Source organism: Podarcis bocagei, assembly GCF_964188305.1.
Source record: "Podarcis bocagei genome assembly, chromosome: 13".
NCBI classification, from domain to species: domain Eukaryota; kingdom Metazoa; phylum Chordata; class Lepidosauria; order Squamata; family Lacertidae; genus Podarcis; species Podarcis bocagei.
This window is the reverse complement of record NC_138138.1, coordinates 47078561-47094161: the sequence shown is the minus strand read 5'-3', so window position 1 is coordinate 47094161 and position 15601 is coordinate 47078561. Positions and strand designations below refer to the sequence as shown.

The following is a 15601-nucleotide window of genomic DNA, read 5'->3' as shown; positions in this document are numbered from 1 at the left end:
CCGTCTGTCTTTCAAAACTTTCGCATACCAAGGTGTGGCTTCTGATTGGCCCCGGAAACAATGCCAACAGCCGAAACAGACGTTCGGCTTCCAAAAAAGGTTCGCATACCGGAACACTTCCGGGTTTGCGACATACGGGAGCTGATTTGTCCGGGAGCCAAGCTGTTCAGGAACCAAGGTACCACTGTATTTGGAGAAGAAAATACAGCAGTAAATACCAATGTCTTGAATTGCGAGGTGTATAAAACAAAAAGGTTAAATCTCAATTCCCTTGGTTTCTTAGCACCATACATAAAATACGATAAAATGAAGTCATGTAATCCCTACTTCAGCATGAGCTGGAGAGAGCATCCGTCCATGTGCCTCCCTCTTGTTAAGTAACACATCCTTCCCCCTTCTCCCTCCCAGAGTCTCCAGACCCGACACTGTTCATTGAGCCCATCACGGAGGAGAGGGCCTCACGCACCCTGTATCGCATTGACCTCCTGCGGCGCCTGCGGGAGCAAGTCCTGTGCCACCCGCTCTTGGAAGAGCGCCTCGCCCTCTGCCAGCCTCCGGGCCCCGAGATGCCTCCCTGGTGGCAATGCGGGCGCCACGACGGAGAGTTGCTGCGTGGCGTGGCCCGCCACGGCCTCAGCCAGACCGACGCTACCATCATGCCGGACCCGGACTTCTCCTTCTTGGCCGCTCGACTCAACCACATGCACAGTCGGGCAGGGAGCACAGGGACGCTGCCGCCGCCACCCCCGCCGCCTCCCCCGCCACAGCCTTTGGGGCTGCCTCTTTCTGGGGCTGCCGTGGTGACAGCGGCCGCTCCTCCTGCCCCCCTGCTCTTGCCGCCGCCCTTGCATGAGCTCCCCACTCCGCGACAACAGCCCACAGCCCTCCCCATTAAAGTTGAATCGGTGGACGACTCAGACTCGGAGCTGGACCTCAGCAAGATCTCCGCTTCTTCGTCTTGCTCTTCTACTTCGGGGTGCTCCGATGATAGCGACGGTGAGGAATTTTCCCAAGGGGTTTTCTGCCCCCCCCCTTTCTCCCCTGACCTCTCCACTGGAATATGTGAATCCCCACCTGTTCTTCCATTGTGGAAATCCAGATGGGTGTACAGAAGGGTCCCTAGTGGTCTCCTGTTTAGGCACAGACTCAGATGAGCGAAGGTGGCTTCTTATTTGCGCTCAGACCCATGCCCTTTCAGAAACGATTGCACGCCACAGTCGCCCTGCATGCGTCCTTCCTGGGCCGTTACGGCGTGTCGGGTTTTCCTACTCTCAAATTTCCAAAACGAGGGGTGCTAAAAATCAGGAAACACAACTTGGGTATTCAAAATATATTTTGGTTAAATGAAGGTAATTTAGTTTTGCTTGGCAAGTAAAACGTGTGTGAATCATTACAAATGATTGCCAAGTACTTGCAGTTTACAATATTAAAATTATTTTTATTATCACCGGAGATCTTCAGAAGGTCAAATTAACATTCTTTGGTTTTCCAAAAGCAGTTTTATGTGCTTCTTCATCAAATGCAGGCATACCAAGCTAAACGTTGTCCGGTCACAAAAATAATAGCAGATTTGAATTCCCCACACCCCAAAACATATTTGAAAGACTCGCTGAGGAAATGTGCAAAGGTTATGTTTATCCCCCTAAAATGGCATGCCTTGCTAGGGGGTGGCCCCATGCTTTTTCATTCCAGCTATTGCACTGTCTCCTCTAGGTAAAGAGCGTTCCCATCTTCAGGCAGCACAAAAAAAAGCCCCTCAACCAGGCTTTGTGTAGGTTGACATCTCTGCCTGTTTTCACTATGTGTTTCTCTACGGCGGCACCTCTCAGGCTCTTCTCCCCCCCCCCCCCCGGTGTTCTTCCCTGCCAGGCGAAGAGGCCTCTTGTGGCGGGAAGCTGTTTGAGGAGGAAGAGTCGTCGCTTCTCTCTCTGCCCACCTCCCACGAGGGCAACTCCCCACAGCCCAGCGCCTCTGACCTGCTGTTGCAGGAGCGCCAGCGGGCCCACGAGTGGCCAAAGGTAACAGGTTGAGCAGAGGGAGGTGGTTTGTGGCTCTGTAAGTTGTGCTGGAGTGGGGGACAAGCTCCATCTAAGTGCATCCCGAATTGGATCGCCAGGGGTCCAGGGAATCTCAGGCCGAAGAGCCAAGCTGTACTGCACTCCAGGCCCCTCTTCTCTGGCCCATAGGGACTCTTCCCCAGCTCACATTCTCTTTTAAGTGTCTTTTCCCTGGCTGGAATGTGTCTTTGGACGCTAGCAACGTTTCCCTGCTTGCCTGGCTGAAAAAATCAGAGTGTGGGGGGGAGGTGAGGGGGTGTAGGAACTAGCATAGGCTAGTCCAACTCCCTGAAATGCAAGAATATGCCGCTGTCCCGCGTGGGGATTGAACCTACAACCTTGGTGTTACCAGCACCACACTCTAACCAACTGAACTATCTGGTCCTGGCCGTTCCCGTGCCGTTTTTTAGGCTATTGGAAGTGGACCAGTCAGTGGAAGAGTATCTTACTGAATGCTCATCTTTTTCAGTGGTTCCCAGTTCAAAGCACTGGCATTTGTCCTTTTAAAACCTTATGCCAAGGAGTGGGGAACCTTTTGTCCTCCCAGATGTTGCTAAACTACAACTCCCATCAGCCCCAAGAAGCATGGCCAGGGGCCCAGAGAGTGTAGTTCAGCAACATCTGGCAGGCTAAAGATTCCCCACATTTGTCCTACACGACTTAGGGTCAGGGTACCAAAAGGAACACACTGTCCCAGCTTGTCCATGTGAATGAAGGAGAAAACTCAAAAGCCGCATTTTCTCAAAGACTCCATTTTCTTGGTAGTTTTTATCTTAGTATAACTGTGTGAACTTGCACTAACCCTTCCCCATGGGAAGGGGGGACTCAGTTTAAAGATAATAACCATAGCAACCAGTACTCTGGCGCCCTGGAGGAATGCAAGAACTCAGCTAGGCATTGCAGTTACATTTAATCTTAAACTATTGAATAAGGGTGGACTGAACAATGTAGACAGCTAATGAATGAAGATGTTGATGAATGCATGCTTACTAAAGAGTTATTCTTCATTGTCCTTAAGTTCAGTAATATTAAAATGTGAAAGTTGGGGAGCGCGATTCAGAGGAGCGAAAAGATTGCCGATTGTCTTAGATTTGTTGAAATGGGTTATAACTGCTATAGAATGCATCCTTGTGACCAGACTTGTACAAGAGTGCTGCTTATTTGTACACCGTTGCAGTTGTCTTCTCATTTTTCAGGAAACTGTCCCTGCGTCCGCTTGTAGCAACAAAGGCCTAGTTTTCACTTAAAGCCCGTGTTTGTTTGGCATTCTACTGGGGACCCCTAGTCAGCAGACCTCTCTTTTTAAAACCTTTGTTTCGTGGACCTGAGTCCGAGATGCAGCAACTGGTTACGAGAGAGGGCCTTCTTAGTGGTGGCACCCCAGTTTCTCAAATTCTATCCCCTGCCAAGCAGATTTGGGTTCCTTTCAGCATGGCTTGTACACAACCCTCCCAAGTCAGCCAGTGCCTAATAATCTGCCGTTCTCCGGAAGCTGCTCTAAGGTTGTGAACGAAACCGATGTTTGCATAGTTCCTGTAAGAAATTGTTATCCACAGACTGATCCCAGAGCGGCTTGCGAAGATCAGAAGATCGGCACGATAAGAAAATACAGCTCAGTAATAAGAAATGGGCTTCTCTCCCTAAAAGGGGAAGGGAGGGGGTTTAGGATGATCCAATTTCCAGATGGAGGAGTGCCAAAGTGAACTTGGAGGATGTGCTCTGCCTGTGGTCAGTCCTGACGGCCTCTGTTCTCTTCCTTCTGCCAGGACCGAGTGCTCATCAACCGCATCGACTTGGTATGTCAAGCCGTGCTCTCTGGGAAATGGCCAACAGCGCAGCAGGGCCAGGTGGGATCCTGCCTCATGCAGGGAGAAGGCCTCCCCCGCCTGCACGGGGAGTACACCAGCTCTCCCATCCCCCACATCTGCCCCCTGGCGTCGCAAGAAGAAGGGACCACCTCCTTCACCCGCCTCCGGCACAGCGGGCAAGAGAAGGAGTTTACCGTGCAGATCAAAGATGTGAGTGACAGCCGGGCTGAGGGTGGCAGAGCAGCCAACGTCCGTCCCCCTGATGTTCAGGCTGGCAACATACGCCAGGGAGGTTTGCCTGTGATGACTTGCCATGCTAATACCGAATCTCCCCTGATCAGAGCCGAGGCTTTGGTCCGGAGATGGATGAAGCAATCTCACTTTTTTGCACTGAGGCACCTCTGTTGTACAGCCTTTTTTTAAAAAAACAAACTGTTGGTTAAGGGTCAGTGGAATGAAAGAGAAGTGAAATATTGAAATCAGATTAAAAAAATAAAATACAGTAAACAGAGATTCTTTGCCAACCTAGTTCTCTCCAGATGTTGGTCTATAGCAGTGTTTCCCAAACTTTGGTCTCCAGCTGTTTTTGGACTACAATTCCCATCATCCTTGACCACTGGTCTTGCTAGCTAGGGATGATGGGAGTTGTAGTCCAACAACAGTTGGAGATGTGTGTCTGGGAAACACTGGTCTACAATAACTCCCATTCTCCATGACCTGGTGGGAGTTACTGTTCACCAGCATCTGGGAGGGCACCAGGTTGGGGAAGCTCCTTTAGGGAAGCAGGCCTTGCTTTTGCCCTGGTCTCTGCCTTGGGCCTCATACTATTTTGGCCTTGCTTTCCCACTTGAAAAAGGAGCCATTATCAGTCTCTTCCCAGGGGGTTTGCCAAGGCTGAAGATGTAGCCAAGCCCTCCTTTGCAGTCCGGATATGACAAACACAGGAGAGGTTTTCTTGGTTGCTTTCACAATACACGAAACTGAAGTGGCCGGTTTTCTTCATACTTAATATTTTGGGGGAGGTGTATCAATTCCCTCTGATCTAATGCTCAAAGGTACTCCATTTTAGGGAAGCATCAGTGGAGGAAGCAACGGAGAAATAGCCTTGCTTTCTGTTGAGGCTCAGTATAGATGGGAATTTTCAGTGGTGGGTGAAAGTACTTCCTGTAATCAAAGAATTAAAGAGTTGGAAGGGACCCTGGGGCTCATCTAATCCAATCCCCTGCAATGCAGGAATATATAGCTGTCTCATACAGGGATCCCAATTCTTACAAGGTTGCTTACAGGCTACGTTGAAACGCATTCGTAAGATAGTCGCAAAGTATAAGAAGCATCAGGATCCTTCCCACAGTTGGCCAGGAGATAGGGATGGAGGAGACAGTCTTACTGCAGAGTAAGCTGTGAGGTTGTCTTTGCCTGCCTCCTTTTTCCTTAAAGCAGATTTAGTCCCATACCTGCCCCCATTGTAAGTGCCGCCCTTGGGTCAAAAGCATTTCCCCATCCTTTTTGTTATATATACATTTTTATTGATTTTTTAACATATTAATTCCAACATTCATACAACATAACTTCTCATCTTATACAATATTTTTGGACTTCCGTCAATGCCTCTGATGGTTTTCTGTTCTTTATCATTTATTAGGCATTTCTTAATTTCATATTACCCTTACAGTGGTGCCTCGCAAGACGAAATTAATCCGTTCCACGAGTCTCTTCGTCTAGCGGTTTTTTCGTCTTGCGAAGCAACCCTATTAGCGGCTTAGCGGATTAGCGCTATTAGCGGTTTAGCGGCTATTAAAGGCTTAGCGGCTAAAAGGCTATTAGCGGCTTAGCGGCTTAGAAAAAGGGGGGAAGCGAAAACAATCGCAAGACTCGCAAGACTTTTTCATCTTGCGAAGCAAGCCCATAGGGAAATTTGTCTTGCGAAGCGCATCGAAAAACGGAAAACCCTTTCGTCTAGCGGGTTTTTCGTCTTGCAAGGCATTCGTCTTGTGGGGCACCACTGTAATTATCCTTAACTAATAATTCTCATTGTCTTTTTTTGCAATATTTCAAATAAGTCACCTTACAAAGCTTCTTGCAAACCTACTAGTGTGATCTGTTCATCACAATTACTTTTCAAATAGTCCGTAAATTTACTCCAGTCTTCTGAGAATCTCTGGTCCCACAGGTTTCGAATCCTTCCTGTTAGTTTATCTAATTCTGCATAGTCCATCAGTTTCATCCTCCATTCAGCATTTGAGCCAGTTTGGTGTAGTGGTTACGAGCGGTGGACTTGTAATTTGGTGAACCCGGGTTCGCTTCCCCGCTCCACCGCACGCAACTGCTGGGTGACCTTGGGCCAGTCACACTTCTTTGAAGTCTCTCAGCCCCACTCACCTCACAGAGTGTTTGTTGTGGGGGAGAAAGGAAAAGGAGATTGTTAGCTGCTTTGAGACTCCTTAAGGGGAGTGAAAGGCGGGATATCAAGTCCAAACTCCTCTTCTTCTAATTCCCCATCCTTGGCATAACCTCTCGTGCTGTCCCTAGGAAGAGGGAATCAAGCTGACCTTCCAGAAGCACAAGCTGGTCCCCAACGGCACTATGCGCGACCGCCCCGCTCTCACTCAGAAGAAGAGTAGCAAGAAGATGGTGGAGGTAAGAGATGGGAGCTTCTGCTGTCCAGAGCACGGGGAGCAGAGGGAAATGTTTTGGTGGGGCACCCTCCCTTTTTCTTTCCCGTCTTACCATCTCTCTCGGGTCTCAGCTGGAGCTGCAGTGTCTAGAGGCACTAAGAGGCCCCGATATCGACCTCGAGGCCCGTATCCCGGTGGTGAACAAGACGGACGGGACGCTTTTGGTGGGTGACGCAGCCCCCCGGCGAGCCGACCTTGAGGTGTGGCTGCAGGCCCACCCAGAGTACGCTGTCGACCCTCGCTTCTTGGCGGTGAGTGTTTGCAGACCCACATCCTCCTCTCCTGCTTCCGGGCTTTTCAGACCTTCATGTTCCCTGCCCCAGTGAACAGTGGTAGGGCATCTGCCTTGCATACAGAAGTCACAGCTTCAGTCCCCATCATTTCCAGGTAGAGATCTCCCCTGTCTTGAATTCCTGGGCAGCCACTGCCAATTAGTATGGGTAGTACTGAACTGGAGGAACCCAGTGGTCCCTGGTCAAAGGCAGCTTCCTGTGTTCCCATTTGTTCCACGTTCAGCATAGTTTTCTGTCCCCAAGAGTGGCATGGCAGTAGTAAGAAACAAAAAGGACCATTGATAAAAACAACAATGCATGCAAATTCAACAGCAGTGGGTATTTTGTATACATGGTAAAATCAAAGAGGATTTTCATCAATGAAAGAATGCTTTCATTAACAGTTCTTAAAAGCCGGGGGAAATTGTCTATCTGGTGCCCAAATGATAGTACTAAGAACTCCAGGAACATAGCAAGCTTCCGCCTTTTACCGAGTCCAGACCCTTGCTCCATCTCATTCAGCTTTGTCTACACTGACTGGCAACAGCTCTCCAGGGTTTCAGACAGGAGTTTCTCCCAGCCTACCTGGGGATACTGAGGATTGAACCTGGCACCTTTTACTTTGCAGCTGAACTATGGCCCTAGGTAGGCCGCCTTGGATGTTAAGCCTCTCAAACACCTTTTCATTCCAACTTTGGGTGCCAGGCCCCCAAGTCAACATGTCCATTTCTGGTTTCCTTGACTGGGATATTTACTCACTTACTACAGCTGTACCTTGGAAGCCAAATGGAATCCATTCCGGAAGTCCGTTCGACTTCCAAAACATTAGATAACCAAAGCGTGACTTCCGATTGGCTGCAGGAACTTCCTGCACGCAATCGGAAGCCGCGTCAGATGTTCGGCTTCCAAAGAACATTTGCAAACCAGAGCATTCACTTGCGGGTTTGTGGCGTTCGGGAGCCAAAACGTTCGACTCGCAAGGCTTTTGGCTTCCAAGGTACGACTGTATTATCATTTATATCTTCTAATAGTCTCAGGGTAGCACAAGTGGCTGTTCTCTCCTTTGCTCCCATTTTATCCTCACGGTGACCTTTATTTAGGTAGGTTGAGACGTTAAGACTGTCCCGATGCTCATGGATTTGAACTCAAGATTTCCCTGTTGATCCAAGTAATTTGTGCTCTCTCTGCCTCTCGATTATTGCTTCCCGTTAGCATAGGGGATCCTAGTACAGATTACAATACCCTCTTTCTGATAGCAATCTGTAGACGAGAGCCTGATTTTGTACAAAACAACTGAAACAAACCTTTTCTGGATCTCTAGGGTTCAGAGACACATGGCCCACCCTTGCTCCACGGGACAGCGACTAACTCTTATCTCTTTTTTCCTCTTGCCAGTACATGGAGGAGCGGCGGAAGCACAGGTGGCCTCGCTTTCCCAAGCCTGTTCCAATAGAGCCGGCCTGCCTGATGGGTCTGGAGCGGATGCAGGCAGCCAGCATCTCTGCTAACGGCAAGAAGGTGATTAAACTGCAGGCATTCCCTCTCGCTCTTTGCATCTGGAATTTCCTATCCTATTATAGCTAGCAAAAAAGGCTTCTGGTTTCTTTCTATAGCCGTTCGGTAATAAGAGTCTTGATTTTTATTTGCTGTTAAAAATGGCAGCTGAAAAAACTCACGCCCTCACAGTTTTCCTTTATCCTATTTTTTTTTAAAAAAAAAGAGTTTTGCATTCTCCCTGGTGATCTGTATAGAGACATGCCCTACAAATGGTACGCATGGAGACAGTTTGAGGCAGGTAATAAAGATGGGAGGGAAGGGAATAGCCTACTAGATTTTTCCCTCCTCCAAGTGTTAGAATCATAGAATTGTGGAGTTGGAAGGGAGGCAAAAGCCCCCCTAGTCCAACCCCCTGCAACGCAGTGTTCTCTTTTACTTCTCCCTAGAGCTTCCTGCCCGATCCCACCATGAACCGCCTCCTTCCCGGACCAGTTGGGGCCGAGAGTGCCCAGAAGCGGGGCCGCCAGACCCCCATGGAGTTTTCCAACATGATGGCTCTGATGGGTGCCGGGCGGGTCCAGCTGGGCGCCGCGGGGCCCCTCTCCTTGCACCATGCCCACTTCCAGGCCAGCACGGCCCACGGCTCTCCCTTACAGTACATGCCCTTTTCGACTGCCGCTGCTGCCGCCTCAGCCTCCGCCGCCTCATCCTCCGCTGCCGCAGCCCTGCTCCACCCTGGCCTGGGCCACCCCGGCTACGCCACGGGTGCCTTGCACCTGGGCCACCCACAGGCCGTGGATGAGGACGACGAGGAAGACGAGATGGACGACTTGTCTCAGGGCTACGCCAGCTCGGAGCGGGACTTCTCCTTGCTCGACGACGACCCCATGATGCCAGCCAACTCCGACTCCAGCGAGGAGGGCGACGAGGAGGGCGACGACTGAGCATTTTTCGCGCCCGCAAATGGGCAGGACGCAAAACAGGGTCCAGTTGACTGGGACTTAGCCGTCTCCTCGTTGTTGAATTTGACAGGCCCAGGGACAGGCCAGTTGGGTTCTCCCTCGTTCCGACACACACGTGGCTTGCGGGAAGGGCAAAAAACGAGAGGTTCCTTCCAGCCCGGGAAGGTCCGGTTAGGCAACCGCTCTCCTTGCGTGGCTTACTGTTTTTCTTTTTTTAACAAAATATGGCTGTTGGTTTGGTTGGCGAGCCCTGCCGGCATTTGGTATCCATTGTGAAACTGTTCTTGTGAGCTGCAGTCTTGATCTGCCTGGGCAGCAAGACCACAGCGGGGGCCCTGTCTAGTCGAGACGATCTGGGTATAGTTAGCAGCTCCTCTTCTCCCCCTGCCCCACTCCCCTTTTGGCTCTCCCCCCACAGCCTGTTCCATTTCTCTCCTGCCCTTCCCTCCCTCCCCCCTCCCCCCCACCCCAGGTTCATGTGCTGTAACATAAATGCGAAAAGAGGGTGGGGCCTCCCCCTTTCTCTCCGTCTCCATGTGGGTGGGGTTTATATTTATAAATATGTAATATGTCTTGTGTAATATGGCCGAGGCTGTGGGGTTGAACTTGTGGGGGAGTCAAGTCACGGAGGGTGGGTTTTTGGGGGGTGGGGTGGCAAGGGGCTGTGGGGGGAAGAGAAGGTAGAGCTTCCTGTAGCTGGATTTCTCCTTTTTTTCTTTCATTTTTTAATAAAAGGAACAAAATGCACACACACACACACGGGAGAGAAAAAACCAATTCCACCCCCCATCCTACTCCTCCATGCTGTTGTATCAATTGCATAAAAATCTTCCTGAGAATTGGGACGTGCATCTGTGTTGTCTGGTGTGTGTTTCTCTCTTCGTCCTTGCAAATAAAGAGTCATGCGAAGTCCAAGTAAAGCAGGCACGTCCAAAGTCCGTTTCGGGGGCCTAATCTGGCCCGCCAGTCGGTTTAATCCGACCCCTGCAGCAGTTTTTTTTTAATATAATAATATTTATTGAATTTTCACAAATTATATAAACATACTCACTACAAACAAACAAACACAAAAACAAACAAGTATAATTTCAAAACCTTATTTTCTTAAAACTTACTTCACCGACCTCCTCATACCTCCCCTTTCTGCATTCCAATTTCAAATTTAATTCAGCAAATCCTCACCCTTAATTTTATCTAGTTGTATTCTTTTCTTTTCTTTTAACTTAATCTTTACAGCTGTAATCCACTTACTTTCTATAATCATAACATTTTAACACTCATTAATTTTACAATATCTCTTAAGATAGATTTTAAATTTCTTCCAATCTTCTTCCGCTGTCTCTTTCCTTTGGTCTCGGATTCTGCCAGTCATTTCAGCCAGTCCCATGTAGTCTATCACCTTCATCTGCCATTCTTCCAGAGTGGGTAGATCTTGTGTCTTCCAATACTTTGCTATGAGTATTCTTGCTGCTGTTGTGGCATACATAAAAAATGTTCTCTCTTTCTTTGACACCAATTGGCCGACAATGCCCAATCCGACCCCTGCAGCAGTTTATTTCCTGGGGTGAAATCCCACCAAAAAACCTCTACAACTTCAATCCTTAAAAAAGAAAAGGTCAACAACTTTGGTTGGCCCTTCGATCGGCCTTCACGGCCCTTCACTTCATCAAACCTGGCCCTCTTTGAAAAAAGTTTGGACACCACTGAAGTAAAGACTTGGGATCTAGACAGCGCCTCCCCTCCCCCCCCCCCCACTTCCTAAGAGGTAGTACAGTGGTACCTCTGGTTACGAACTTAATTCGTTCTGGAGGTCTGTTCTTAACCTGAAACCGTTCTTAACCTGAGGTGCCACTTTAGCTGATGGGGCCTCCTCCTGCCGCCATGCAATTTCTGTTCTCATCCTGAAGCAAAGTTCTTAACCCGAGGTACTATTTCTGGGTTAGTGGAGTCTGTAACCTGAAGCGTCTGTAACCCGAGGTACCACTGTATATGTGTTTGGGACAACTCATACCTATTTTAGTAGCAGAACTCATGCTTTGTACACTAAAGGTCCCAATTTCAGTCAAAGGCTCGGAGAAGGAAGCTCCTCTTTCAAACCCAGGAAAAGTGCTGCTAGGCAGTATACAATACAGAGCTAGACTGCCCAGTAGTCTGATTTGGTGTAAGTTAGCCTTCTGTGCTGTAACAACCTTTTTTTAATTACCATATTTTTCGCTCTATAAGACGCACCGGACCACAAGACGCACCTAGTTTTTGGAGGAGGAAAACAAGAAAAAAAAATATTCTGAATCTCAGAAGCCAGAACAGCAAGAGGGATCGCTGCACAGTGAAAGCAGCAATCCCTCTTGCTGTTCTGGCTTCTGGGATAGCTGCGCAGCCTGCATTCGCTCCATAAGACACACACACACATTTCCCCTTTCTTTTTAGGAGGGAAAAAGTGAGTCTTACAGAGCAAAAAATACGGTATTATTTCATACCCTCAAACTCTCCCTACCATCGATTCAGGCTGCAATTTTTCGGCATGCTTTCCTGGCAATAATGTCCACTGTGTCCTTCAGCACATGTGCCTAGGAGCATCCTTCACGGTGCCCTGTTTTTGCTCTGATCCTGAAATGCCTACCCTCCATCAGAAGGGCCACAGCTCAGGAGCGGAGCATCTGATTTGTGTGTAGAACATCCCAGGTTCAATTGCCTACGTCTCCAATTGGGGTTGGGAGAGATGTCTGCTGGGAACCCTGAAGACCCAGTTCCAGCCAGTGTCGACAATATTGAGTTTGATGGACCAGTGGTCTGACTCAGTACGACTTCCTATGTTCCAATAGATGGATTGTAGCTCTCCCACTGAGCATCGGAATTGTAAAGTTGGGGAGGGGACCCTGAGGGTCATCTAGTTCAACCCCTTGCAATGCAGGAATATGCAGCTGTCCCATACGGCGATCGAACCTGCAGCCGTGGTGTTAGCAGCAGCACACTAAGCAACTGAGCTATCCAGGCTGCTTCTCCGTTTAAAAAATGAAAAAGCTGCAAGGATGATTTCTCAGCCAAGCAATTTTCCCATGCTGCCTCTTCCTTTTTTTGCAAGTTGCTGTAAGGTGTGAACTTGAGAGCCCTGTGGCATCAGGCCAAAGCATCCTGTTATCACAGCGGCCAAGCAGTTGCCTATAGGAGCACAACGGCATTCTCTGCTCTTGTGATTCCCTGCAACTGGCATTCAGAGGCACGCTGCCTCTTGACAGCTGTGGTGAAACACAGCTATTGTGGCTAAAAGTGTGAGTCTTCCATAGATTTATCTGATCCTCTTTGAAACTTTAGCTGTCAAATATGATGTTGGTTTGTTTGGAACAATGACTTGGGTTCAAGACAGAATATCCATCCCTCCTTTTGGTGGCTACCTGCACTAGTTAGGCATAAAGCCTTGAAAGAAGGGACCCACAGCCAAAACGTGTGATCAGCCATTTGAGCCCAGGATCTTGCATGCAGAGTCCAAATATTATGGCTTATAGTTGTTGCTCATTACTGGCCCAATCCCTGGCATCTCCAAGTAGGGCTGGGGAAAAGACCCCCATCTAAAATCATGGAGAGAAACTGACAGTCGCTATAGGCTGTGGTGGAGAGTTGCCTTACTAGGGCAGCTAGCTTTGAGCTTTAACACTTTCCTTTTACCACCCTGCCCCACCCCAAGCCCTGGTCTGCCTTTAAGAGCTAGCATAACGCTTCTAACGGAATGAGCTAGACCCTAGTGGTGCTTCAAAGTTCAAGCAGCAAATACATTGATGATTCTGTTTGGTTAAAAATGAGGTGTCAGCATTCATCGCTTGATAAAAGAGCTGTGGGTGCCAGAACACAACAGGTGCCATGGACTAAAAATAAAAATTATGGCACTCTGTACAATTGTACACTTTGTACACACACTAAGCACTGGCTTTTAACGGACAAAGGGGTGTTATAAGAATTCTAAGGTCTCAAATACAGAATAAATATTCATAAATGCACACACATCTAAATATATAAATCATGTGTCTGAAATAGTACAGGAGAGCAATCCTGAAGCCAGTTTGACTCTCCCAATGACCCCAAATATTCCTCTGCAGTAAGGGAGGCAAATAGGGAAAGCCTTCCCATTGTCTTTTCACTAACAAATCCTGTTTTAACGGCATATTTGTGTATGAATAGGGTGAGCCTGTGACCTGGATTCAGGAGCTAAAGTATTAACCACAAAAGAATGGCCAGGTAATGCAATCAGCGACCATTTCCAGGTATCCTAGCAGACAGGATTTCTGCTGTAGACCAGCTTCCTATGATAGATGGATGATTTGGGGGTGTTCTTTGGCTAAGGGGGTTGGACAATGTCGAAAATCTTTAAAGGTTCCTGCACAATTTTGTTCATGGTCTCTCCCTCCTTGGAAGGAGGAGAGGGAACTCTGAGGCAACAGAAAAATACCTGCCTTGTTTTCCACTGGATCCTGCCTCCATACATCCTTCTCTGACTGACCACAGACGTGAGGGACTCAAGAGTCCCATGAGGAGCTGGGCAGCAAAAACCAAACCCGAGTTTTTACATCAGGAGCATTATTATTGCCTTGGGTGTGCTTGTAGCCAATTTTTATCTAGGCTAGGGACCTAATCATCTGCCAAAACCAGAGCACAGCCTCCTTTTCTCTTTCACTACACATGCTTACTGAGATGGAACATGGCAAGCTTTCATCAAGCAGCCATATGCTCTTGTGCATAGACGTCATTTTACTTCTGTTTTTGTCATACTTGCTCTTATTTTGAAGGCAAATTTTGTTTTCAAGAACTCTCCTGTGGGTGTCTTGACCGTCAGCTCTGTCAACTGCAGCCAACAGCTTGAGCTTTTCCTAAGTTAGTGTTGGCAGCTTTTTGGACACCGTTGACAGAATTTTCTTGAAGAGAAGTTATAGGTGAAAGTCTTCCAGTAGTAGAAACTTTGGTCCAGATTTCATTTGGGTACCACTGGTTTTGGCAGAGATGGTTTTGCAGGATATCTAGCAGTTCCTGTAAAGCAGGCTTGGAGAAATGGTTGGCCTTCTTGCTGTAGCTGAACCACACTTCCCATCAGTCCCAAGTAGCCTGGCCAAATGATGGGAGCTGTAATTCAGCAACAGCTGGAAGGTCACAAGTTCCCTACACCTGATGTAAAGTGAGCAATGGGGACTTCCGGTCGGTGCCAGCGCTTAATGGCGGTCCTACCTCCGAGCTCCGGAGAAGGACTGCTTCGCAAGTTCGGGTCTTACCCGCTACGGCAAGCGGGGGACCCCTAAAATCCCAGGCGCTGAAGCCTGAGAACAAGGAGACTCGGTGGGCACCTTCGCGCCCCCCGGTACCGTGAAAGAGCCTTTTTAAAGGCTACGGATCGACATCGGGAGTGAGCGCGGTGCTGAGAGTCGCTACCCAGCCTGCGAAGTGAAGCCGCGTCGCCATAAGCGGAGAGCGCCGATTCCTTCCTGAAAAGAAATTCGGACTGATTCCCCGTGAGTAAGAACTGAAAAATAACTGGGACTTTTTCAATTTTAAAAATTGGGCTAAAAACGGGGGAGATTTAAACAAAGGAAGTCTGCCTCCCCCCGACCGCATGAAAGTGAAAGCAACGGAGCTCTAAACCTGCATCCGTTTAAATCCGTCCTTTGATCAGCTAAACCGGACATTTAAACCTTTGATCTCCCCTCTAGCAAGCAGGGCAGAGGGGAGGCGAATCTGACCATTAACTGCATGACTTATCTGAAGGAAAAAACCTCTGCTATCTCATCTATTTGAAAGTCTGAAACGGTCTGCCTTCTTAGTACATTGAGCTGACTTTTCCCTGTGAAGTGACACCTTGATACAAAGTTTCCACAGTGCCTGACTTTTGTACATTTTAAGAAGAAACAGTATAAACAGTATATTGGGCAACTGTGGCAATTGGAAGCTATAAGACTTTAGTAACATTGATTTTGACTGGGTTAATCTCCTTTCTTTCTACATCTTGGATGGTCTCCTTTGTTCATGTATTTGGAAATTTCCTTCTATGGCCATTTTGATTTGCTCCCTCTAGAGGATAAAGTGAAGTCCAGCACGGCCTAAGACAGTGGAATTTTCCAAGGGAGAATAAATCCCGTGGGAATTGACCTTGACATGAGTGGGCCACAAGAAGAGATAACTACAAGAGCCAAGACCAAGCAACAACAACAGCAACAGCTGCAGCTGCAACAAGCAAAGAAAAGAGGTTCGATCTCAGGCGTAACAGCCGGACTAGCTGGAACAACAGGACAGGACAAAGGAGCAGCCGTTTCTATGGAAGCTGTGACAGAAGCTTTGCTTAAGATAAACCAG

General features: G+C 48.4%; 1 protein-coding gene across 4 annotated transcripts in view; it reads left to right on the top strand.

The window, feature by feature from the left end:
• Positions 1–10122, top strand: part of CHD8 (chromodomain helicase DNA binding protein 8) — a 65367-nt gene extending 55245 nt beyond the window's left edge. For all 4 annotated transcript variants that reach the window (XM_081167659.1, XM_081167656.1, XM_081167657.1 and 1 more), the window contains 7 exons: positions 409–996; positions 1870–2018; positions 3824–4075; positions 6395–6502; positions 6612–6791; positions 8208–8330; positions 8756–10122. In XM_081167659.1, the coding sequence (XP_081023785.1) occupies positions 409–996; positions 1870–2018; positions 3824–4075; positions 6395–6502; positions 6612–6791; positions 8208–8330; positions 8756–9253 (1898 nt within the window). In that variant the 3' untranslated portion in view covers positions 9254–10122. The remainder of the gene's footprint in view (positions 1–408; positions 997–1869; positions 2019–3823; positions 4076–6394; positions 6503–6611; positions 6792–8207; positions 8331–8755) is intronic.
• The last annotated feature ends 5479 nt before the right edge of the window (positions 10123–15601 follow it).